Consider the following 25,078-nt stretch of genomic DNA (forward strand, 5'->3'; position numbering starts at 1 on the left):
TTGTACCTCCCATGACACGTCACTTGTTGTACCTCCCATGACCCATGTCACTTGTTACACCTTCCATGCCACGTATTGTATATCCAGTCCCTTGGGTTTCTGCTTCAAAGCTTCCGGTGCCTGTTTATAGAGCAAATATTTTACTAGTAGTTATGACAGCTGTTTACACAACGATTGTAAAAAAAAAATGTAAAGGTTTAATTAAATCTCTTCTATTTTGTGTTTAACTTAAAAAAAAAAGTGCACTGAAAGTTAACCATTAATTCCTTACTTCATGTTCAAAATCTTGATAAACACAACCATAGTGGTTTCAATGTACACCTGCTTGCATTTACACCTGGCACAGTGGCTGGAACATTTTGTGAGATGAGGCAACACTGTGTTTGTTTATCTAGTATCCTTTAGTCTGGTTTCTATTGCGAGGTTTCTTATGGCCATTCCGGGAGTTTTAATACGATGTAAACAAACACAGAGATGCCACATCTCACAAAACACGCCAGCCATTGTACCAGTTATAAGTGCAGGCGACTGTACATTCAATAGAGTATACTGTATGGTGTTTTCTACGTAGGATAGGTAAGGACAATTTAGGTCATGTTAGATAGGTGTATTGTTTTGAACTTGTTATGTGTGTTACATGCTGATGGGGTGTGCAGGTGTGTGGACTGCTAATAGGGTGTACAGGTGTGTGGGTTGCTAATAGGGTGTGCAGGTGTGTGGACTGCTAACAGGATGTACAGGTGCGTGGGCTGCTAATAGGGTGTACAGGTGTGTGGGCTGCTAATAGGGTGTACAGGTGTGTGGGCTGCTAATGGGGTGTACTGGTGTGTGGGCTGCTAATAGGGTGTACAGGTGTGTGGGCTGCATAGGATGTACAGGTGTGTGGGTTGCTAATAGGGTGTACAGGTGTGTGGACTGCTAACAGGATGTACAGGTGCGTGGGCTGCTAATAGGTGTACAGGTGTGTGGGCTGCTAATAGGGTGTACAGGTGTGTGGGCTGCTAATGGGGTGTACTGGTGTGTGGGTTGCTAATGGGGTGTGCAGTGTGTGGACTGCTAACAGGGTGTACAGGTGCGTGGGCTGTAGGGTGTACAGGTGTGTGGGCTGCTAATAGGGTGTACAGGTGTGTGGGCTGCTAATGGGGTGTACTGGTGTGTGGGCTGCTAATAGGGTGTACAGTGTGGGCTGCTAATAGGATGTACAGGTGTGTGGGCTGCTAATAGGGTGTACAGGTGTGTGGGACTGCTAACAGGGATGTACAGGTGCTGTGGGCTGCTAATAGGGTGTATAGGTGTGTGGGCTGCTAATAGGGTGTACAGGTGTGTGGGCTGCTAATAGGGTGTACAGGTGTGTGGCTGCTAATAGGGTGTACAGGTGTGTGGGCTGCTATAGGGTGTACAGGTGTGTGGGCTGCTAATAGGGTGTACAGGTGTGTGGGCTGCTAATAGGGTGTACAGGTGTGTGGGCTGCTACTAGGGTGTACAGGTGTGGGCTGCTAATAGGTGTACAGGTGTGTGGGCTGCTAATAGGGGTGTACAGGTGTGTGTGCTAATAGGGTGTATAGGTGTGTGCTATATGGTGTGTGGGCTGCTAATAGGGTGTACAGGTGTGTGGGCTGCTATAGGTGTGTGGGCTGCTAATAGGGTGTACAGGTGTGTGGGCTGCTAATAGGGTGTACAGGTGTGTGGGCTGCTAATAGGGTGTACAGGTGTGTGGGCTGCTAATAGGGTGTACAGGTGTGTGGGCTGCACTACAAACGTGAGAGTTTTATATTAATTGTGATTTGATCAGTTTGTAATACATAACAAGGATTTGTTTCAGTTTTTATCGATTCATCAACTGGGCATTGACAAAATCTTTCAAACGTAAGAGTGTCGTGCAACACACAGAGGACCAGCTCATGTGAGCAACATCCCTCGGGACGAGTCATATCTTGTGTGAACAAGTGACCCTCACGTATACCAACTCAATAAACCAAACCAATGTGTGTTCTGATTCATAATATTCTAGTACAGTACAGTAAGGGTACAGTACAGTACATTACAGTACAGTGCAGTACAGTGCAGTACAGTACAATAAGGGTACAGTACAGTAATGGTACGGTACAGTACAGTACAGTAAGGGTACAGTACAGTACAGTAAGGGTACAGTATAGTACATACAGTACAGTACAGTAAGGGTACAATATAGTACATACAGTACAGTACAGTACAATAAGGGTACAGTATAGTACAGGGTATTTTCAAATTTTGCATTCTACCAAGGTTTGGCTAAGGTTCTTAATTTCTTAGTGACAATGTTCAGCTGTATGCTTCCGAGGGGCTGTTTCCACCTGCAGTGCCACCAAGGGATGAAGACAAGACCACACTATACTGTACAGTATGTATAGGTAATTAGGTATCATACATTACAGTATGTCTTGTATATTTTCAGCCTATAGCTGCTGTATTTTTAAATATACTAATTATTATTATTATTACAATGAATAATAATAATAATAATAATAATATTATTATTATTATTACAATGAATAATAATAATATTATTATTATTATTATTATTATTATTATTGTTACAAACACAAACACATGTACTGACCAAAACACGTGGTTGAGCCACATGGTTGTGTGTCGCTCATCCAGTAGGTCCCTGGAGAACAGGATTTCTCTGTCCAGGACGAAGATACACATTCGTAATACTTGTAGCAGAACATGTGCTGTTTGAACATTATCTGACCATCGCAGCTGTTTGTCCAACTTGAACTCAATTCTGTGAGGGAGGGAGATTATGTTAATTGTTAACCAAGTGTAAGCCGGTTCACAGTGGACTATAAACATGCATATAATCTTCGGTATATAACACATACACAATTAAAGTAGATACAAGTAAACCTTACAATACAATACTGCAACTGTGTAAAACTATTTATTTCTCTATTAGTGACGCTTTTTTCAATAAGTGAGCGAGAAAAAACTCTTAGTACAGCTGAAAACATGTCACCACAAGTATGCACATCCATTGGTGCATCCGGTGGGGCTCGTAACCCCCTCTATAACTACCCAATTGTTCAGTTAACACTTCATACACACTGGATACACACACAAGAAAACAAATGAACATGAACAGTCATACAAGAAGTATAAACACTAACATACAGACAACATGTCTAAGAACATAAGGAGTCTGCAATAGGCCGGTTGGCCTGTGCATGGCAGCTCCTGTCGAGAGTTACTACCACTCTATCATCCATGAATCTATCTAGCCTCCTTTTAAAACTTTCCAGCGTTCCAGCTTTCTACAAAGTTGCTAAGCTTGTTCCACTCGTCCACCACCCTATTTGTGAACCAGTTTCTTCCTATCTCCCTCCTAAACCTAAACTTATCCAACTTAAATCCGTTGCTCCGAGTCCTATCCTGCTCGGATATTATAAGAACTGTATCTATATCGCCTTTATTGATTCCTTTCACCCACTTAAATACTTCTATCATATCTCCCCGCACTCTTCGTCTTTCTAGGGAATGCAAGTTTAGTTTCTTTAATCTATCTTGACATGCAAGATTTCTAAGTCCCGGAATCATTTTCGTCATTCTTCGTTGTATGTATAGACACTCTTCGCATTTGTTTTTTCTTGCGGGGATTAGCCCACCCAGACACAAGTCACCGATCCACTTTAGAGCCTTAGGGGAGGGGCGAAAAAATATTTCACCCGAAAATAAATACTACAGAAATGGAAAACAAATTAAACATATCAAAAGTGAGAAACGATATTTATGATGTGTTGTCAAAGACAGAGAAACAATTGAGACCCTGCAATTGTGTGTAAATGAGGCAGAAAGTCAGATCAGCATTAACCTAACCCATCCCCCAAATAGTGTCAGGGTGGTTAATCCTTAGGTGAAATAAGCTGGGATAGAGATTCTTCAGGTGATCCAAAATATTCAATAACATACACAAGGTAGATCAGTATTAACACTTTCAGCGGAGGTAAATTTAACGTTGCCACGCAAATAACTCGCACTTTCAGGACGCTGTAAGCACAAAATTTATAGTACAGCAATCTAATTTGTGTAGCGGGTAGAGGTTTACCCAGAAGAATTCACCTGCCATCGCGTGAAACTACCGTGCCCCTATTGATTGGAATATAATATGCATACATTTATAAAAGAACAACTTATTTTATTTCGTGCTTGTATGTGTGTGTGTGAGACCGTTTCATCGTCAACACCGCTCAGCTTATACTGTACAGGTACAGTATATTAGCCGTTATGGCGGTTGTTGGTATGTTCTGTCTAATTTTCATGTGAACTTTATTGCCCAATGGTAATACACTATAACTGAAAAATGGTAATGTATGTTTAGCATGTTAAAATGTCTTTACCTTTCCTTGTACTTTATTATTTTTTTATTTGTGGTATATTTTAGTTACGATTCAATACCTTATTACAAGTGGAGCAGTAATGCTGTTTTCACCCTTACCTTAAAAACAAAATTATAATGCTCATATAATAACCGTATATTATAATTATAGGTTCCTTAGCTTTACTGATAGGCTTAGAGAAAATGATAGAAGATATTTACATGTACTACCAATTAAACAATCAGAAAATTTACATAAAGATTAGCCAAGCTTACTCACCCGGAGAAACAACCACCCCAATGCTACTTGGGGATTAGATTAGGATAGCGTGATTAATCTCAAGATGAAATATACCGGGGAGGGGCCAAAACTTCATGTGACTACCATCATATGTTAAAACCATTCAGAGAAGATTGAATCGTGTTTGAATGCTATGATCCCCAATATATCAAGTGCAGGTATGTGACCAAACTTTCTACTAATCTTATTATCGTGGAAGCGCTTGTGTGTACAGATTCTATTTACCGGTGTATACATCCCTTGTGTACTGTAATGACGTGCACAGTCATCATCATCAACGTTTTGAAAGAGTGTAAGGAACAGATTAGTGGACCCCTCGTAAATTTATTTACAAAATCATTAGACACGGGAGTTGTGCCAGACTTGTGGAAACAGGCAAATGTAGTACCCATATTAAAAAAGGGAGACAGCATCAGCGTCAAATTACCGGCCGATTAGTTTGACGTCAGTAGTGGGGAAATTTCTTGAATCAATTATAGCAAATAGCATCCGATCGCATTTAGAGAAAAACAAATTAATCTATTATCTACGACTCTCAACATGGGTTTACAAAGGGAAAATCTTGTCTGACAAATCTGCTGACGTATTTTAGGAAAGTCTTCGAGGTAGTAGATAATGACGAAAATTACGATGTTATTTACTTTGACTTTAGCAAAGAGTTTGACAGAGTACCGCATCAGAGGCTTCTGAGAAAAGTTAAGGCTCATGGTATTGAGGGGAAAGTTTTAAATTGGATAAAATCATGGCTCATCGATAGGACACAGAGGATCAGCGTAGCCGTAGATGGTGTTAAATCTGAATGGGGCTGTGTAACCAGTGGGGTTCCCCAGGGGTCAGTACTGGGCCCACTCTTGTTCATAATCTACATAAACGATCTAGATACTGGGATCAGCAGTGACATAATCAAGTTTGCGGATGACATCAAAATAGGGCGGCAGATTAATCCAGGGCAGGATGCAAATGCACTACAGGAGGATTTAAATAAACTGCAGGAGTGGTCAGAAAAATGGCAAATGAAATTCAACACCAGCAAGTGCAGTGTACTTAATATTGGAAGAACAAATACTGTCAAAGTATACAGCCTTAACAACATCGACCTAGAGAAGTCGACCCGTGAAAGAGACTTAGGGGTACTTGTAAGCCCGGACCTGCGGCCTAGAAAACAGTGCGTTAATGTTCGAAATAAGGCAATCAGAGTATAAGGTTTTATATCTAGAAGTGTAAGTAATAAGAGTGCAGAGGTCTTATTGCAACTATATCTTGTGCTAGTCAGGCCACACCTCGATTATGCGGTTCAGTTCTGGTGCCCTTATAGAATGGATATCAATTCACTGGAGTCGGTGCAGCGAAGAATGACGAAAATGATTCCGGGACTTCCATATCAAGACAGTTTAAAGAAACTAAACTTGCATTCCCTAGAAAGACGAAGAGTGCGGGGAGATATGATAGAAGTATTTAAGTGGGTGAAAGGAATCAATAAAGGGGATATAGATAAAGTTCTTATAATATCCGAACAGGATAGGACTCGGAGCATCGGATTTAAGTTAGATAAGTTTAGGTTTAGGAGGGAGATAGGAAGGAACTGGTTCACAAATAGGGTGGTGGACGAGTAGAACAAGCTAAGCAACTTTGTAATAAGTCCTGGAACGCTGGAAAGTTTCAAAAGGAGGCTAGATAGATTCATGGATGATAGAGAGTGGTAGTAACTCTCGACAGGAGCTGCCATGCACAGGCCAACCGGCCTATTGCAGACTCCTTATTTTCTTATGTTCTTATGTTCTTGTATGACCAGTTTGACTTGATTCAAGTAACACATGGACAGCTGACCTCCCTGGGTCACACGTTAACTCTAACCTCATGTTTATTAGGTTGTACATAAAACACATTCCACACATCTAACTTAACCTAACCTAACCAAACTTAACCTATATAGAAGCAAATCAAAAACTATTCAGATCACGTCAGCTGTTGCTTACCTTTTTAATACTAAGCAACAGATGCATACAAATACTCGAATTATTTTCATCGCTTGGGAATTTCGTGTCTTCAATTTCCTTTGTGGTTATCAAATTCAGGGGAGGGGGGGAGTTGAGGGAGAGAGGGACAGGGTTGTGAGTGAGAGGGAGGCAATAGACAACCTCCCTAGACCAGCATCCGCCAGTAGAGTCTGCGGAATATGAAATAAGGCCCTTAAGACACCCATATATGGGACAGGGTAGGATGTCTAGTGCCTGTACCGATAGACAATAACTAGTTTCCTCCTTCCTTCTCTACCTTACTCACGCCACCAATATCAGTATCTGCCTCCTCCTGACAGATACTATAAAGAAAGCATCGACCAACACACAAACCTATGAATATTTGACTAAGACGCCCCTTCGCATGATTGCATATATCACTGAGATTTTTTCTTATTTGTAGTAGTATAATTCAGGGGTGGTTCAAATACAATTGTATTTGTATTTTGATTGTATTTAAATACGTTTTCAATGTATTTGTATTTGTAATTGTATTTTGGCACCCAGAAGAAAAAGTATTTTGTATTTGTATTTCGACACTTGTTAGTGTTACAGGCAGTAGGCTAGTTTGAGGCTACTGCCTTTTGCCTCTTCCATAAACAAAGGAAAATTTTATATTTTGTATTGCTACTTACAGACAATTTGTGAGGACGAAAACACTTGAATTTGTTTTATTTTTGTAATTTTGTTTATATTTATTACTGCTATTGTTATCTGCAAGCAGTAACGTTGAACATTCTGGTAATTTTTACAGTCCTGAGCGAGCTAAGTTGATCCCAGAAATCTTCCGGGCATTAATGATGATAAAATGTAATTCTGATATGTAGGTATTGGGTTTGTATTTTTGAATGTGGAAATAAAAGTATTTGTATTTGACCGCTAAAAATCAGTATTGATCCAACCCTGTCATTTTATACCACTTAAGGGTTATTTGTTCATGTTAAGGGCTATTTGTGCCTTTTAAGGGTTATTTGTTCATCTTAGGGGTTATTTGTTCATGTTAAGGGCTATTTGTGCCTTTTAAGGGTTATTTGTTCATCTTAGGGGTTATTTGTTCATGTTAAGGGCTATTTGTGCCTTTTAAGGGTTATTTGTTCATCTTAGGGGTTATTTGTTCATGTTAAGGGCTATTTGTGCCTTTTAAGGGTTATTTGTTCATCTTAGGGGTTATTTGCTCATGTTAAGGGCTATTTGTGCCTTTTAAGGGTTATTTGTTCATCTTAGTGGTTATTTGTTCATGTTAAGGGTTATTTGTACCTCTTAAGGGTTATTTGTTCATCATAAGGGTTATTTGTACCTCTTAAGGGTGAATACCCAGATCGCACGGTAATGCAGAGGGAACAACACAAGAAGCTCCTGCAGGACTTGAAGCAGAAGAGGGAGGAGTCGAGGAGGAACGGGGACAGGTGTACATGGGTTATACTCAGGGGGAGGGTAGTGGAAACAAGTGTGCCGACACAGGGCCAGGGGGCAGCAGTGCACCCTCCACCCACTCAATCCCCCACCCGGGAGGTGGCACCAGCTCAGCCTACCGGACAGGAGGAGGCGAGCGCCGTGTAAACACTGACATTTCTAACCACACCCTGCCAAATACAGTGTACTTAGCAAATGCTGCAGCTTCTGAGAATGGGGGGGTGGCGGGTTTATTACTAAGAGCAGAGATGTTACCGAGAACAAATTCTGGCTTGAATGTCATGTACACTAATACTGACACGTTCCTTGATAAGAGAGAGGAGTTTGAAACACTACTAAGAGTACACCAACCAGATATTGTAGGAGTTGTAGAACTGTTGTACAAGAACAGGAGAATCGACCCAGAGGAATGCGAGTTCAGTATTGCTGGATATGACTCATTTACGAACCTTTCTCAAGAGACTTACAAGAGGGATGTGGTTATCTACGCTAGGCAAGACCTTAGAGCCAGCCAGGCGAGGGTACAGGGAGAGGATGTTTTTGAAGAGTCCAAGTGGTGTAAAATTAAATTAAAGGGGGGGGACTTATCGTCGAGTGTCTCTACAGATCCCCAAACTGTGGCCCACTAAATCAAAGGAACTTAAGAGCTTTAATAGACAACGCGGCGATGCTCAACCCTAGCCACCTCTTTATCATGGGGGACTTTAACTATGGCGACATCGACTGGAGAAACGAGTCCACCCCGAATGACTTGAATAACCCTGCTACTCTTTTTGTAGAAACTCTGAGAGATAATTTTCTGTTCCAACATGTTAGAGACCCGACACATTACAGAGGGGAGCAAACACCCAAGCCACTTGACCTCATCATAACAAACGAGGAGGGTATGGTGGCCAAACTGGAACACCTTGCCCCAGTTGGCACCAGTCACCATATGGTGTTGTCATTCAGATTTAACTGTTACCTAGTTCAGTATAAGGCCAGGCCAAGGTGCAAATATTACAAGGGAAATTACAATGGGATGAGGGAAGAGATGAGGAGTATCAACTGGCCTGACTTATTAAGGTACAAGAACGCAGACACTACGCTGAATATCATAACTAGTAAAATGACCCATTTGGTCGATAAATATATACCCAAGACCAAACCCAGTGCTTCTAGGAATACGGGGGGATCCCTACACATGAACCACGTGGCGGTCGACAAAATTAAGAAGAAAACCCAGAAATTCAAGACGTGGGTTGGGTCAAACGATGAGCAAGACAGGAGGATGTATGCAAGAGCCAAAAACCAAGCACAGATAGAGTGTAGGAGGGCTGAAAAGGAGTTCCAGAGGCTGGTTGCAAGCGAGGTCAAGTCAAACCCAAAGGCGTTTTATCGCTATGCAAAGTCGAAATTGAAAACGCGAGTAGGAGTATCAGACCTGAGGCTGGTGGATGGTAGTTACGCAGATTCTGACCAGGATAAAGCTGAGGCATCGAACAGCTTCTTTTCCTCGGTGTTCACAAGAGAGGATGCCACTAACCTTCCTGCGTTTGAGGACAGACGGTTCGACACAGCACTGACCCACACTGTGTTCACAGAAGAGGGTATTAGAAATAAACTGTCCAGGCTAAAGGTCCATAAGAGTCCCGGACCTGACTTGGTGCATCCTAGAGTGCTAAGAGAGTTGTGCAACGAGCTTGCAGAGCCCCTGAAGATCCTGTTTTGTAAATGCCTGGATGAACAAATGGTCCCCAATGAATGGAAAGTGGCTTATGTGAGTCCTATCTTCAAGAAGGGCGATCGTCACTCCACGAACAACTATAGACCGGTGAGCCTGACCAGCATAATATGTAAAGTACTTGAGAGTATTATCAGAGATGCCGCAATGGAACATCTAATACGAAACAACCTTGTAAAAGATTGCCAACACGGTTTTATGCCGTGGCGCTCCTGCTTAACACAATTGCTCAAGGTATTGGATATTTGGACCCATATTCTGGAACGGGGTTGTAATATCGACAATATTTACCTAGATTTTGCCAAGGCTTTCGACAGTGTACCCAACGAAAGGCTGAAAATCACACTGGAAGGGTACGGAATTCGGGGAAATGTCCTAGCGTGGATAGAAGACTTTCTACATGACCGCAAGCAGTGTGTGGTGATTCATGGTACGAAATCGTCATCTGTACCTGCCACAAGTGGGGTACCACAGAGCAGTGTATTGGACCCGCTGTTGTTTGTTTGTTTCATAAATGACATGCCTGACGTTGTACACTCCTCCATACAAATGTTTGCCGATGACGCCAAGTTATTTCGGGAAATTAAGAACCAAGCAGACTGTGAAGAACTGCAGAAGGACCTCTGTGGGCTCCAGGAATGGTTGAATAAATGGCTGCTGAGATTCAAAGTCACGAAGTGTAAGAGGGTGCACCTAGGGCGTACCAACGGTAAGGAGGCATATCATATGTCCCAACGGGATGAAGAAACTGCACTAGTTGAGACTGTGTGTGAGAAGGACCTAGGTGTGTATGTTGATAATGAGCTGAAGTTCTCGGGCCATTGCGAGAAGAAGGTAAATCAGGCAAATAAATTATTGGGTCTTATAAGAAGGTCGTTCAGATATCTAGACGGTCCGTCCTCGTAACCTTCAGGAGTGCAGTGCTTCCCCCTCTGGAGTACTGTCACCCCATCTGGTCCCCGAGATATGCTAGGGACTGTCAGTTAGTTGAAAATGTTCAAAGGAGGGCCACCAGACTGGTGCCTGCACTTCGGCACCTCAGCTACCCTGAGAGATTGGAGCGCCTAAACTTGCCTAGCTTATACTACAGACGGGCAAGGGGGGACCTAGTTGAGGTGTATAAGCATCTCAGAGAGCACTACTCAGTTGAGTGTCCATAATTGGAGCTGGCGGACGCTCACCCCACAAGGGGTCACAGCTCAAGATTGAAGAAGCCGCAAGTCATGAAAACCGTGAGGGCAGACTTTTTCGGAGTGAGGGTTGTAAACTCTTGGAACAATCTACCAGAGAGTGTTGTGACGGCACCGAGTGTGAGCTCTTTCAAGGCAAGACTTAACCAACACTGGAGCTGGTTCAGGTACATTCAGGAGCCGGTGCATGCCCAGTATTTGCCAACGGTGCGTGACAGAGACGTGACCGATCGCCCGGGCGGCTAGAGAGCCGATCTTTTGGTAAAAAAGATAAATGAAAAGGAAAAGTAATCAGAGACGTGACCGATCGCCCAAGCGGCTAACAAGCCGACCAGTGGCGAAGAGGATAAAAGGTAAAAGTAAAAGTAAAAAAATGTCCGGGATTAGCTTAGGATCGAATATCCATCTCTTAATGTTATTTTAATCTTTATAATTTCCATCACTTATCAACTTACTAACCCTTGGAGCGGTCAGTCTGATCTTTTACGACCTACATTGGCCAGCGTTAGTACAGGAAACTTAAGTACCCGGAGAAAACCTGCCATATTTGGTAGTGTCACACTGCATAACACCCTTTTAACATCTGACAATTGGTTTAGGTTAGAGATCAGTGTGAACTAGGGTTAGTTTAGGTGGAGCAATATTAGTTTAGGTTAGTTGAAATAGTTTTGTTAAATTAGACATAGGTTAGAGATGATATAGCAGGTTAGTATAATACTCACGACAACATCCCTCAGTGTTAAGAAACAGTAAGGTGAGGAGGAAGATGAGGCGATCAGCCAGCGAGGGGCCGCCACGAACCATGTTGTCCTCAGGGCCGCTCCTCACTCACTCACCTGCGCGACTCACCCAAGTCGCCCATCCTGCCACACCGCACTGGCCCTCCCTCCCTCTCATACTATACTTACACTAGTTATACACACTCATGGGTATGTATATACACGTATAAATTCCTCTCGCACACACGCTAAACAAAAGGGACATTACAAAGGTACTCAAACTATCCAACCAGGAGCGAACTCGTAACAATGAATTTAAATTAGACAAATTTAGATTTAGGCGCGAAATAGGTAAACATTGGTTTGGAAGTAGAGTAGTGGATGAATGGAACAAGTTACCAAACACGATCATTAACTCGAATACGCTGGATAGTTTCAAACATAGTATATATGACCGCAAGCAGTGTGTGGTGATTAATGGCACGAAATCATCATCCGTACCTGTCACAAGCGGGGTACCACAGGGCAGTGTATTGGACCCGCTGTTGTTTGTTTGTTTCATAAATGACATGCCTGACGTTGTACACTCCTCCATACAAATGTTTGCCGGTGACGCCAAGTTATTTCGGGAAATAAAGAACCAAGCAGACTGTGAAGAGCTGCAGAAGGACCTCTGTGGGCTCCAAGAATGGTCGAAGAAATGGCTGCTGAGATTCAATGTCACGAAGTGTAAGAGGGTGCACCTGGGGCGTACCAACGGTAAGGAGGCGTATCATATGTCCCAACAGGATGAAGAAACTGCACTATTTGTGACTGACTGCGAGAAGGACCTAGGTGTGTATGTTGACAATGAGCTGAAGTTCTCGGGCCATTGCGAAAAGAATGTAAATCAGGCAAATAAATTATTGGGTCTTATAAGTAGGTCGTTAGATATCTAGACGGTCCGTCCCTCGTAACGAGCTTCAAGAGTGAAGTGCTTCCCCATCTGGAGTACTGTCACCCCGTCTGGTCCCCGAGATATGCTAGGGACTGTCAGTTGCTTGAAAATGTTCAAAGGAGGGCCACCAGACTGGTGCCTGCACTTCGGTACCTCAGCTACCCTGAGAGATTGGAGCGCCTGAACTTGCCAAGCTTATACAACAGACGGGCAAGGGGTGACCTAATTGAGGTGTACTGTATAAGCATCTCAAGAGGCACTACTCTGTCGAGTGTCCTTACTTGGAGCTGGTGGACGCTCGCCCCACAAGGGGTCACAGCTCAAGAAAACTGTGAGGGCTGTCAGGGCAAACTTTTTCGGAGTGAGAGTTGTGAACTCTTGGAACGATCTACCAGGAGGTGTTGTGATGGCACCGAGTGTGAGCTCTTTCAAGACCAGACTTAACCAGCACTGGAGCAGGTTCAGGTACATTGAGGAGCCTGTGCATGCCCAGTACTTGCCAACAGTGCGTAACAGAGACTTGATCGATCGCCCAAGCGGCTAACGAGCCACTCAGTGGTGAAGAGAATAAAAGTAAAGTGAAAGTTATCTCACCTGATGATCAAATACCCTAACCTTAAGGGTTAGGCTGGGTTAGCTTAGGTCAGGTCAAGTTAGGTTAGGCTAGGTTAGATCAAGTTAGGTTAGGCTAGGTTAGATCAAGTTAGGTTAGGTAAACGTTAATGTGGTAAAATTTAAGGTGAAATAACCTGGAGTGCTTACTCTTCATGTGTCCTGTTCTGGAGAAATACATTTGGTTCACAACTTTAAAAAACTCCATCGCACTGTGTTACTGCGTGCTCAACCTTTATTATATACTTGCAATATATTCGTGCTTTCGTAAAATCTAGCCACAACTTAATATTATAATAGAAACACAAAAATATGCTTCTTAATAATTCTCACCAGGACACAAGAATAGCTAATGCAAGGATTAATGCGTTTACCGCGAGAACTGGAAATGGTAAAACATGTACCTTGCGTTTTTCTAGTCAGTATATGCATAATTAATATAAAAGCATCGTTGCCATTTATTTTCTTCAAGGTCTAGGTATATTTTCTTCACTGACTTATGTTGATATCTTGAAAATGATAATAACGACCATAATTAGCATAGATAAAATTGAATAAATTTTACCTTATTTACCCAATGGCCACCCACTAGAGGTGGCCATACCGAGGTAAGGAGGCCAGGCTTGTGTAGGATCCCTCGAACATTGTTCTTGATAATTTTTAACGGCTGTTTTGAAGCCGTTTTGTTTCGTTATTGCACAGCTTTTGGTCTACCACCCTCTGTGTTTAGCATGATAACTTAGCATGATAGTGTGCCTTGTCTGAAGGGTTGTTAATCATGAGGCCCTCAGTCTAATTAGATAATTGAGTATGTCATGTCATCCTTCTTTTCTCACAAAGCCTTCTTCTGTGTTTCCATACTCATACAATGTCTCACTCCAAAAATCTGGTTTCCGGCATCTTCGTGGTGTAGCTCAATATAATATTTTTGTTTTCTATTTTAATTGTTTTACTCTTACCTTTTCGCCCCCTAGGGGTGCTGTGGGTCGATGACATGTGCCCGAGTGGGCTATATCCCATAAAAGTTGTAAACAAAATGATCAGCAGGATTAATGTTGTCTAAATATTATGGTAAAATAAAAATTAAAACTAGAATAAATACAATGAAGAAAATGTGGTCGATATGTTATTGTATTGGGCATATTGGATATATCGTAATTATAAGCGTTCATCAATCAATCATGTATAAATTAGTTGTTAAATCACGTGTAATGCATAAAGTACATTAATTGTTCACTGCTGCTGACAGTTTCTGCATCAAAATCACTTCTTTGCTCTTTTTTATTTATAGGTGGGTAGGAATACTTGATCAATTACTGTATTTAAATATACATGAGATGTGAAGGTGGACAGGCGTGGTTAGGAAGTGTGTGTGTGTGTGTGTGTCACTATTTTATTGTATATACTAAAACACAATATTTAAAACTCGTATTTACATCATGTATTGTCAGGTGGCCAGCGTCGCATGCACTAAAATTATGACCATCACTTTTATATCTGGAACAAAAGTAAAAAAGTAAAAGTAAGGAATATTAGCCGTTGTTTATATAACTTTAGCTACTGTCCATGCATTTGAACTAGGGCCGAGATTGATTTAAAACTCATTAAAACACAGAATACCATGGTTTAAATTATCTCACTTAAGGCAAAACAGCAAGACAAGCAATATTTAACTTTATCAGTTTATTTGCTAAAAAATATTAGTTTTCAGAGGCATTTGTGGATATTAAATACCTATCTCTAATTTTGCTGCCATCTATTGAACAGTCTCTGAAATAATAACAGTTCATTTGTGTTCACACTATTGTATAAACCAGTATATTTCCTCTCTGGTTACTAACTCTAAAACAAAACAGTAATGAAAACACCTTTTACCCCAAAACAAGAAATAAAAAAATGGTCGTGTTACCATAATACCTTGTCCTGCAGGTAGGGTGAGAGGGAGAGACTGGTGCCACTAAAGAAAGTCTAGGGCCTCTAGGAGATGTCTAACTCCACTACTGAGGCTAAGACAGGTAAATAGAGACTAAGTTATCTTCTTCAGGTGTTGTCTTGAGGAGTGACTAGTCATATGACACTTGACAACAGGAGTAAGGAAAAATCTGTTGATTAAAATTCATGTGAAGATTAGAATACGTAGCAGTAACCATAAGGAGATTAACGTTGATTTTCAGGGTAAATATCTAGGCTGAATACACGTTCATTATTAAATTTAACTTTATTTTACGTTAAGATATTTATTAGTGTTATTACAGAGAACCATATTGAAGAATTGTGTATTTATTGACGTTTTGTATATTGGTAAGTACACCAGTGATGTATTTATATTATGTAATACAGAAGTGCTTCTTGAAATACTGTACTGTACCTCAATCAAGTTATCAAGGTATGAATTACTGGAGGGTTAAATACTGCAGTAGACAGATATTCAGTAAAATAGTAATTCAAGTTTCTCTTTACTGATAAACTAATAGCCATAGTTGATCGTACATATGTTTTCAGTTTCCTATGATTTTCAAGTGTTAAAACAAGTATGTTCTGTGTGGTTAAGTTAGAGTATAATTTAATGAGAAAATTGCAAAATAGATTCTGATTTCAGGTAAAACTGGGTTCAGATTTGGTAGTGAATAGGAAAAGATTGTTATAATGAATTTTACATAAGGAGATGGAACAAACAAAATAATATTGTGAATACATTACTTTATTTTACAGTGAGTTAGGTTAGGTCAGTTTTATTTTAGCTATGGATAGGTTAGATTTTGAGTAAGGTTAGGGTAGGTTTGGTTTTTATTTTACCTAGTTTTCATTCATTCTGTATACTATCAATTCGTTACTAAAATAAAGTTATAACTTCAGTGGTGATTAATTTAGGTAAATAATTTAGGTATAAAACAATGTAGTAACCTAACATTTACAACACAGGCGCCACTAAACAGACAGATGTTTAGATTTTATTTATAAAACTTTAGTTACTTGCATGTCCTTGTGATTAATTGTTCTTATTTTGGGACTATAAAATATTGACTGTCTACAGGTAACCTAACCAAATATGGAAATCTTGTCATAGCCATTAAACAAATACAGGGTACAGTATTACCCTCATGAATTAGCAAAAAACGCCACTGAACACACTCAGAATCAATTGCTGTTGGATATATCCGTCCCAATAGTAAAGAAATATGGGCACTCGGTCGAGATCTTGAGGCCAGTGACAAAATGTTTTCCAGTGTACTTGGGCAGACAGCTACAGTACAGTCTAAAGGAAAGTTGCTTGAATAGCCCATTGCAGCCAGTGGTTTAAACACTAACATATCCTAGCTTACCTTTCCATTTCATGTTTTCCTTGCAATTAACCTCACATGCACACACAGATAAAAATTGTGCATCTAAGTACATTATTATATTATACTGTATTACAATATCTTTTCTAACTAGCCACTTGCACCAGATGGAATTCGAGAGTGACTTTTCACGTTCCTCAGAGTACACAAGTCAAACCGTACCTCATTCTCCAGGCAGATTGTAGTCGACAGCGATGCATTAAAGGCAAGTTAATTTTGAAGTGTTGGGAAATCTTTTTGTGACTTTTTACAGTTATTTTATTTATATATTTTCCTCCTCTAGATCTGGGTACACTTATGATTAGATCGATCTCATTATTGTTGATACCAGTCCAGACAGTTTCTTAGGGCACATTGTTTTTGTGTATCATTCCATTATTTTTTAACTAGGTGAGCCAACCACTGGTGTGCACTTGTTGGTTATGGTAAACCGGATGTGGTGAAGTATACAATGCTACATGTCTTGACTGCTATTTAATTTTTTTTATTAAGTTCCCCTGTATAGTTTAATAAGTGACAGGAAAAAAGTAAAAGAAAAAAGTCAAAATTTTAGCGAGAAGGAATTTTTTTTTTTTTAAATACTGTAATAAGTTAGGTTAGATTGGGTTTGGTTAGATTCAGTTGGCTAGGTTATGTTGGCAAGATAAGGTTAGGTTGTGTTGTGTTAGGTTAGATATTGAAAGTTATATGTTACACTAGAGGAACATAATTTTTAATAATACAGTATAAGAAATTACAAATGATTTAGTATAAGGTATTTGACTATAACTTTGTTAATTTTTGTAGGTGTGGAAACTGTATGATGCTGGACCCAGGAGTGTCCGGTGTCCTCTCGTGTGTCTACCTCCTGTATGTGGAACAGCTGACTGCTTTTACAAACAAATTTCTCCTTACTGCATCGGCTATAGAGTCATATCGGTGAGAGAACCACCTTGATTTAGTTCATGAAATTTTTGGGGTTATTATCGTTTTGGTCATACAGTGAATTTAAGTTTACCTGTAGGTTAGGTTGAGATTATGCTTTTAGGATAGTTTATGACGTGTTTTGAACGATTTTGACCTTTGGAAAGTGGGTGCATGACCGAAATGATAATTTTACCAAATGTTCTTGCATGTATCTAATGTTCAAGGACTAATGATGCAATATGTCACTTCCTTTTCATATATATCATTGATGTCACATATGCTAAGATATTCAATATAAGAAAACATACTATTGGATGAGTTGTCTTGGCATTTTGTAATGTAACAGATTATTACACATTGGTACATAAATCCTCATGTCTTTGGAGGCAGACATTTCGTCATCGGACAATTTGTCACCTGTCTATCGAATACTGTGTTGTATAAATTAAATTTAGATAAAAATGTCTTTATTTGGAAAATGGCCATAGTTAGATTAAATTAAATTAGGTCAGGTTAGGTTTAAACTTGACAAAGTTATGATTGGGATTTTTTTTTTTGCAACACTAAACTTTTCAGCATGAAAATGCAGGTCACTGTCTTGACACCCATCAGACATTATTTAATAGCTTATTATTTCACCACTTAACAGCTTACAAACCATTCAGGTGATTGGTCTGTTCTTTGTTACTTTATTATGATCTTTATTGTGCACTGTTAGTATTCGTGTACTTTTTATTTCCAGATAGAGTATCCCTCCTACTGGACTGTTGCTGAATGGTGTGAGGGTTTCAGACGACTCCTAGATATTCTTGAGATTGACCGTGCACACTTATTAGGGGTTTGTTGAAATTTTTTGTTAGTTGCATATTGAATTTCTGATAAATATTTATGGCTTGAAGTTTATCGAATTTAATTTACAAAGTTGAACATTATGAATTGATCATCATTGTAGCTAGTTCTTAGAAAAAAATGAGGATTAGATTCCTGAAGATGAAAAATGGGACTACTGTACCTTCTGAAAATTTTGACTTTTAAGCAAATACCTGTACAGTAAATGCATTATACACCATTCACATAACTTAGAAAACATAGTGTACTTATAGGTTGTGTGTGTGGTTAGTGACGGTATTTGTTGAGGTTAGCTTGTGATGATTTATAATGCATTCTTATATGCTGATAGAGTGTGTGGCAGTGATGAAGTAAAGTGATGTGTCAGTTCCTTCCAGGCGGTGAGAAAGTGGCTAATTTATCATTGTACCTCGGATATTACTCTCAAGCTTCATGCACTTGGTCCCTTTATTGTTTATGGGATGCTTTTATAAACACAAATTAAAAAAAAAGTAATAAAATTAAGTTCATGTTAATAATGCAGTCATACTGAGTGTTAGTACAGTAATGAGTAAAACTTCTTGAGAGTAAAGAAGAATGAGTCACCAACACTGAGATCTGTTGAGGAATTACTTTACAAGATATGAGAATAGTTAGCCTCACATTCTTCTTTTCCAGATTTCTATGTGGAACAAAGAGAAAGACATTGAATCCTTAGAAAATACCAAAGGCATTCAGTATACAGTATTACCCTTGAAACTTTTGACTATAATTTAGAATACATGACAATACCTCTTTAATTACAATGTGCAACAAAGATATTTATTATGTATCAAGGGATGATATATATTTCAGGCCTCACTCGGTGGATTTTTGGGTCAGAAGTTTGCCGAGAGCACGTTCAACTGTCCTCGGGTTGCTTCTCTTATCCTCTGTAACTCCTTCAATGACACCAAGATATTTAAATATGCTGAGTCGTCTACAGTGTAAGTGTTGACTACAGTACATGAGAGATGCAGTCACAATAAATCCTGAAACCCTAGATCTACAAGTATTTAGAAATGATATAAAAATTAAAACAAATATATTCGAAGTTCAGAAAGAAATAGGATTATTATTTAAGAGAAGTTAGGTTTTATAAGTAAGGAATATGGTTTCATTATCTGTGTATGGGGTTTTGGGATTCAGAAGTGTGTGTGTGTGTGTGTGTGTGTGTGTCAGAGCTGCCTTCTATATGGGCATGAACATGGTAGCTATTGTGAGTTTGTTATTCTACTTGACTGTATTTTATTCATTATTTATGCATTTACTGATCGTTATGTCTTCTGTAAGCATTTACTTAGACTATTAATATCATTTTAATTCTCCCATTAGTCTTTATCTTTCTTATGATTTTGCTGCACTGAATTTTTTCTCCACAGTTTCAGGTATTTTCATGACTGTTTAGTTGTTTCATACCTTCATCAATTATTATTTGAGAAAATCATAGCATTACACATTTGATCTAAGTCATTTACAAATTCATTGAAAGTTAATGGAAATAAAGTTATACTTACAGTTAAATACTTGTATTGTTGGATCCGTGACATATGCATCCTCAACTTTTATTTAATGGCTGAGCTAGGACTTAAGCCAGTTAAACCTCATGAGAAATATTTTATTGCCTGGTTGTCTCTCCAAGGCATATCATGCAGACATGTAGCCAGACAACTCGGTGTGAATATAAGTGTAGTCACCGATGTTAAGGTTCATACACAATTTATTTTGTGTTACCTTATACTGTAGTTAAACTGACCAAGACATTGGGTATGATTTCAGTGCTCATCCTGGAGTGAGGTAAGGACACAGTGCCCTCTTTGTATAGTATTTTATATTTTATAACTGATATAATATTCAAGAGATGTATTTATATGCTTATTATAATATTCCGTCTATTTTTCTTTGTTCATGAAATCAAATCATTCTCTTTCGTATCTATTTCTTGAATAATTTATTTCATCTACTCGAGCGCAGACTGAAAAGTATGAGGTAAAGTGAATGATGGAAATATTATTGTTTTTGTGCTGTTCATGGAATGTATACAATACATGTGAGAGTAAATTTGGGCAAAATACAAGAATTATTGTATTTTAGCCCGTGAAAATTTTTGTACACTTGTGGCTAACTCCAGGTCTACAACACAATATTATACTCAGAGCTTTATTTCAAGAGTTCCATCATTCCAGGCTCAGAAATATATTGGATTCTATGATCAATCAAACATCATTTGTTAATGCTGTAGCAGTGCCCTTCCTCTGGGTCCCAGAAATAGATGTACAGTACTGTAGTATGGAAGGTTTCTTGTCCCTGCTTAAAGACATTGTTTTAGTTGTTAAGGTATATACAGTACTGTAAATGACCATCACTCAGGAGAGATGAGATATACTGTACTGTACTGCTGTATTGTTGATGCAAAGAGTTAACTAGAATTTGTAAGGCATTTATTATCTTGGAAGAGAGAGATTTTTCATAATTTATGTACAGTACAATATTTTTAGAACATATAACAGCGTATTGTACCTTAATTCATGCTATATACGAGTACAGTATACTGTACAGTATTAAAGAGAGGCACTGTGTTCCCAATTTTTTGTCTAAAGGTTGTGTGGTACATTACTGTGAATCACAAATGTATAATGGTGATATTGTGTGGTTCAGAGCATTTTAAATTTTGTAGACGTTTGAGATAAGGGATTCAGTATCAAATACTTGTATATATATTCATGTACAGTAGTTGTATGAATATGAAAAAAATAAGAGAATGAAAACGTCATTCAGTTTGTTAAATATTTGAAAGAAAATATTTATATGGTTTTCCAAGGTTATGTTCTCAGTGTAATTATTAATATGGAATTAGACATTACACAGTGCTCTTCTTTATGAGGATTATTAAAATTTGTATTGGTTTTTGAAGATTATAATTGTAAGTTATTTATTACCCACAGTTTCTGGATGTTGCCAGCCACACTGTTGAAGAAGATTATTATTGGACGGTTTCCCAGAAAACTGATGGATTCAAATATTGCCAACTCTATAGACTTCATGGTAGAAAGAGTAAGTACAGTACAGTGATTTAGATCTTAAATTTTCGTTGTCTGATGTAAAGTTGAGTGTAGATGTACCTTCTACAATCATTGCCATAGCATCCAACACCTAAAAAAAATAGATAACATAGTGGTTCCCGGGTACAGTTTCCTGCACGATGTGTTTTGTGAAATGTGGCAACTCTGTGTAATGCTTATCTAGCATCCTTAGTCTGGCTACTATTAAGAGGGTCTTTAGGGCCATTCCGGGAGTTTTAAAAAGATGTAAATAAACACAGGGATGCCACATCTCACAAAACACACCAGCTTCTGCAACAGGTATAAGTGCAGGCAACAAAATTATTTTATATTGAAATATTGTACTGTAAATATTTCTGCAGAATCTCCCCAAGCTGTATCTACATTGTTATATACTGTACCTTGTTTTACTTAGTTACAGTAAATAGTGGGAATGGTATTCACTTCCAACATTTATTGTGACTGTTTCCAATATGTACTGTAAGTAGAACAAAGTAAATAGCTATTTTTGTGCACAAGGACTTCTCTAACACCCTGTACAGTACAGTACACGTTATATGGTAATGGGTGTTAATTTGTTGTAAGAGGTAGAAATGTACAGTACTGTACTAGTGACTAAGGGCCAAGCTGAACAGAGATCACCACAGCTTATGCAGTTGCTATAAAGGGTGCGCGTGGTATGATAGTTGATTGAATACTTTTAATTTTGAAATGAAAGAAATGTTGATATGTTTCTTTCAGTTGGAAACCCTACATCAGAGTGAGCTGGCATCAAGACTCACTCTCAACTGTTCACCGGATTATGTACAGCCACATAAAGTGCAGGTGAGGCGGGAGGATTGTCTCGTGTAATATATGTTCTTTTGAAAAATATTAGATTGTAGGTAGCTGATTAATTTCAACTCATTTTCCCTTTGGATGGAATCAAAGGAAATTTATAAATGTAGTTTTATTATTTGTCCTCTTGATAGATTAGCTTAAATATTTTCCATGTTCCTGCTTTATCTGGCAGTAGTCTTCATCTCTATTTTTTATTCCCATGCATCAATGAAGCACCTGTTAGATCTACTGTACCACCACTTATCCTCCATGGAAAAATAAAGATAGTATACAGTACTGTGGTTTAAATGTTGCTCTAGGATCTTTGTTGTTATTATATGGAGATGGAGAGTGATTATTGTTTTATCCCTGTGTTTTTCCAGTGCCAGATTGCTTTAAGATGCACTCTCTCTCTCTTCTCTTTCTCTCTCTCTCTTTTTTCTCTTTCTCTTTGTGGTTTAATCAATGGATAAATCTGTTTAAAGGTCGAAGTGACAGTCCTGGATGTTTTTGATGAATCGGCCTTATCACATACAGTAAAGGAGGAAATGTACAAATGCTACCCAGCGGCTAAATTAGCTCACCTCAAGACAGGTGGCAACTTCCCATTTCTGGCCAAGGCAGAGGATGTTAATATTTACATCCAGGTGAGAATTTATTGTACAGTTGGGATTTGGAAGTTGGCTCTGTTTTGTTATTTTCTCGGTAGGTTATCTTATCAATGTAAGTAATTGAACTCTACCAAATAATAATAATTTCTATATCCAATTGTGTTTCTGTGTTAAGGGGAAAGACTTTGATTTTAATTAATACATTTTCTTTCTTGTAAATGTTTAGGAATTGATTGTCACTTTATTTTCTTGATGAATTTATTTGAAGCTTGGCAGGCTTTTTCCTTGACCCCATATGCCCAGACCTAACTACCTAACCTACCAAACTTACAGAACCTCCCTCCCTACCTTCGTCTTTTTTTTCTATAAGGGGTCAGAAATCAAACAACCCAGAAACATATATTATGAGGTGTTGTTTAATCATACTTAGCTCAGTTAAGGTGAAACTGATATATTACATACATACTGGAAGTGCCCTTTACTGTGATTTTTAAAGAAGTGAGATTTGTGCATTTTTATCAATTTATAATGAGGCACATTACACTAGCTTGTGAATGGTGGTTTCTTTAATTTTGTGTTACATCTGTTCATCAATGAATTACTACAGTACTGTATATTCTTCATGTTTCTCCACCCTTTCCTACTGCACCATTTATACTCTCCTCATTTATGTTTGTCTTAAGGCAGCTGTAAGGTTATTCTAAATATTCTTCTTTTATGTGAGAAATCAACAAGATCATGATTCCTATAACAGTCAACCACTGTTGGAGAAATTTTCAGCATTATTCGAATGATTTTGACGTAGGCACAAAAAAAAATAATGACAGAATAAGTCAGATATGAAGTAAAGGTTTAGTTTTGAAAATGCACAAAATTATTACATGTGCAGAAATTGGTAAAGGCTGTGAAACATTAGGATTCATTAAAGGCCATATAGTGTATGTGTCGGATATTGTTCAGTGCAGATATACTAGAATTTTAGTCTTCAATCCTTGACTTCATCTTGTTTAAAAGTTCGTTTAGCTTCTCTGGTTCTTCTGAGTTGAGCAATTTTCTTGATACATATTGTAAATGTTCCATAAATCCTGCTCTCTCTCCCTCTCAGGTTCACCTTCGAAAATATGAGGGGAGCCACCTGAGTGCCTCAGACTCTGGGACTTGTTGAGCGATAGCATAAGTTTATGTATTATGTTAAGAACAAAGAAAAACATTCCCAACTTACAATAATTGAGGTTGATATTTCCCCCTTTTCAAAATTTTCTGAGAAATAAATTATATATTTTACCCTCTTCAAATTGTTTTTATACTGTATTAAAAATTACCATTGATGTAAGTGTTGCTTGTTGATTTAGTTCACTTTTATGTGTTCAAATATAATGAATTTTTTACATATTTTTACACTGTAAATTATATATTATTATAAGCATTAAGATATTGTTGTGTGTTTCATGGTAATGGGATAATAATATTGTATCACAAATCATGAGACAAATAGGAATATCATTGCTGTTCTCGTGTTATCATTTGTGCACAAAAGGCAGTGCAGTAGGTATCTTGTTAAGGTTTGAAGAAAATATTAATACCTGTACAGAACTTTACCAGTTTGAATACAGGAGACTTTTAACTTCTCAGAATGCTCCACCGAGTCATGGACCGATCTATAATAATGCAACCTTTTAAAAGTTGGTAAATATTTGACATCACAACAAACCCAGTGCTGGTAATAAGTGCTGTACAGTATTGTATTATGTTCTGCTGCTGCCTGCAATTCATGAAGCATTTGTGGAGTAATAAACTAAAACAAACACCTTATGTGTAAGGATATTTGTATTCTCATATCAAAATAAAAATCAACACATTCTTTAAGTCTTCCTTTTGCCATTTATAGTGAATGACATCAGTGACAATATTTGAAGCTTTGAATTAGTCTACTCCCTTTATTTGTTGTTGTCCATTTCCGTGCAACTATGTATGATAAAGTTATATCTTGATTATTTGTTGGTGACTATGCAACTAATGAACAAGTGAATGTGAAAGACCTCATAGACAGCCCAACCATTAAGGTCATCCATGGACTTGTCGCTGTTTTTTCCTGGACACTGAACAATCCTGGACGGCATGTTAACTTACCACTAAACAACATGTACAGTTCCAAATATTTTCGATTGTTAATATTTGTGTTTGGACAGAAAAAATATCCTT

General features: G+C 38.5%; 2 protein-coding genes across 2 annotated transcripts; one reads left to right on the plus strand and one right to left on the minus strand.

Annotated features, from left to right (window-relative positions):
* Positions 1 to 19: 19 nt before the first annotated feature.
* Positions 20 to 11,838, minus strand: LOC121864274. Its single transcript, XM_042363360.1, has 3 exons — positions 11,725 to 11,838; positions 2,600 to 2,770; positions 20 to 120 (listed from the first exon to the last, which is right to left on the minus strand). Exons 1-3 carry the CDS (start codon positions 11,804 to 11,806, stop codon positions 20 to 22), a joined length of 354 nt encoding a protein of 117 aa, XP_042219294.1. The 5' UTR covers positions 11,807 to 11,838.
* A 3,270-nt stretch (positions 11,839 to 15,108) lies between these two features.
* On the plus strand, positions 15,109 to 24,737 carry LOC121864191 (maspardin-like). Its single transcript, XM_042363202.1, is given in 10 exon segments — positions 15,109 to 15,199; positions 16,706 to 16,775; positions 16,778 to 16,816; positions 17,398 to 17,529; positions 18,260 to 18,355; positions 19,201 to 19,331; positions 21,330 to 21,438; positions 22,188 to 22,271; positions 22,751 to 22,912; positions 23,982 to 24,737. Coding segments are annotated over 10 exon segments (954 nt in total). The 5' UTR covers positions 15,109 to 15,128; the 3' UTR covers positions 24,042 to 24,737.
* The last annotated feature ends 341 nt before the right edge of the window (positions 24,738 to 25,078 follow it).

Source organism: Homarus americanus, unplaced genomic scaffold, assembly GCF_018991925.1.
Source record: "Homarus americanus isolate GMGI-L3 unplaced genomic scaffold, GMGI_Hamer_2.0 scaffold26351, whole genome shotgun sequence".
In the NCBI taxonomy this organism is placed as follows: Eukaryota; Metazoa; Arthropoda; class Malacostraca; order Decapoda; family Nephropidae; genus Homarus; species Homarus americanus.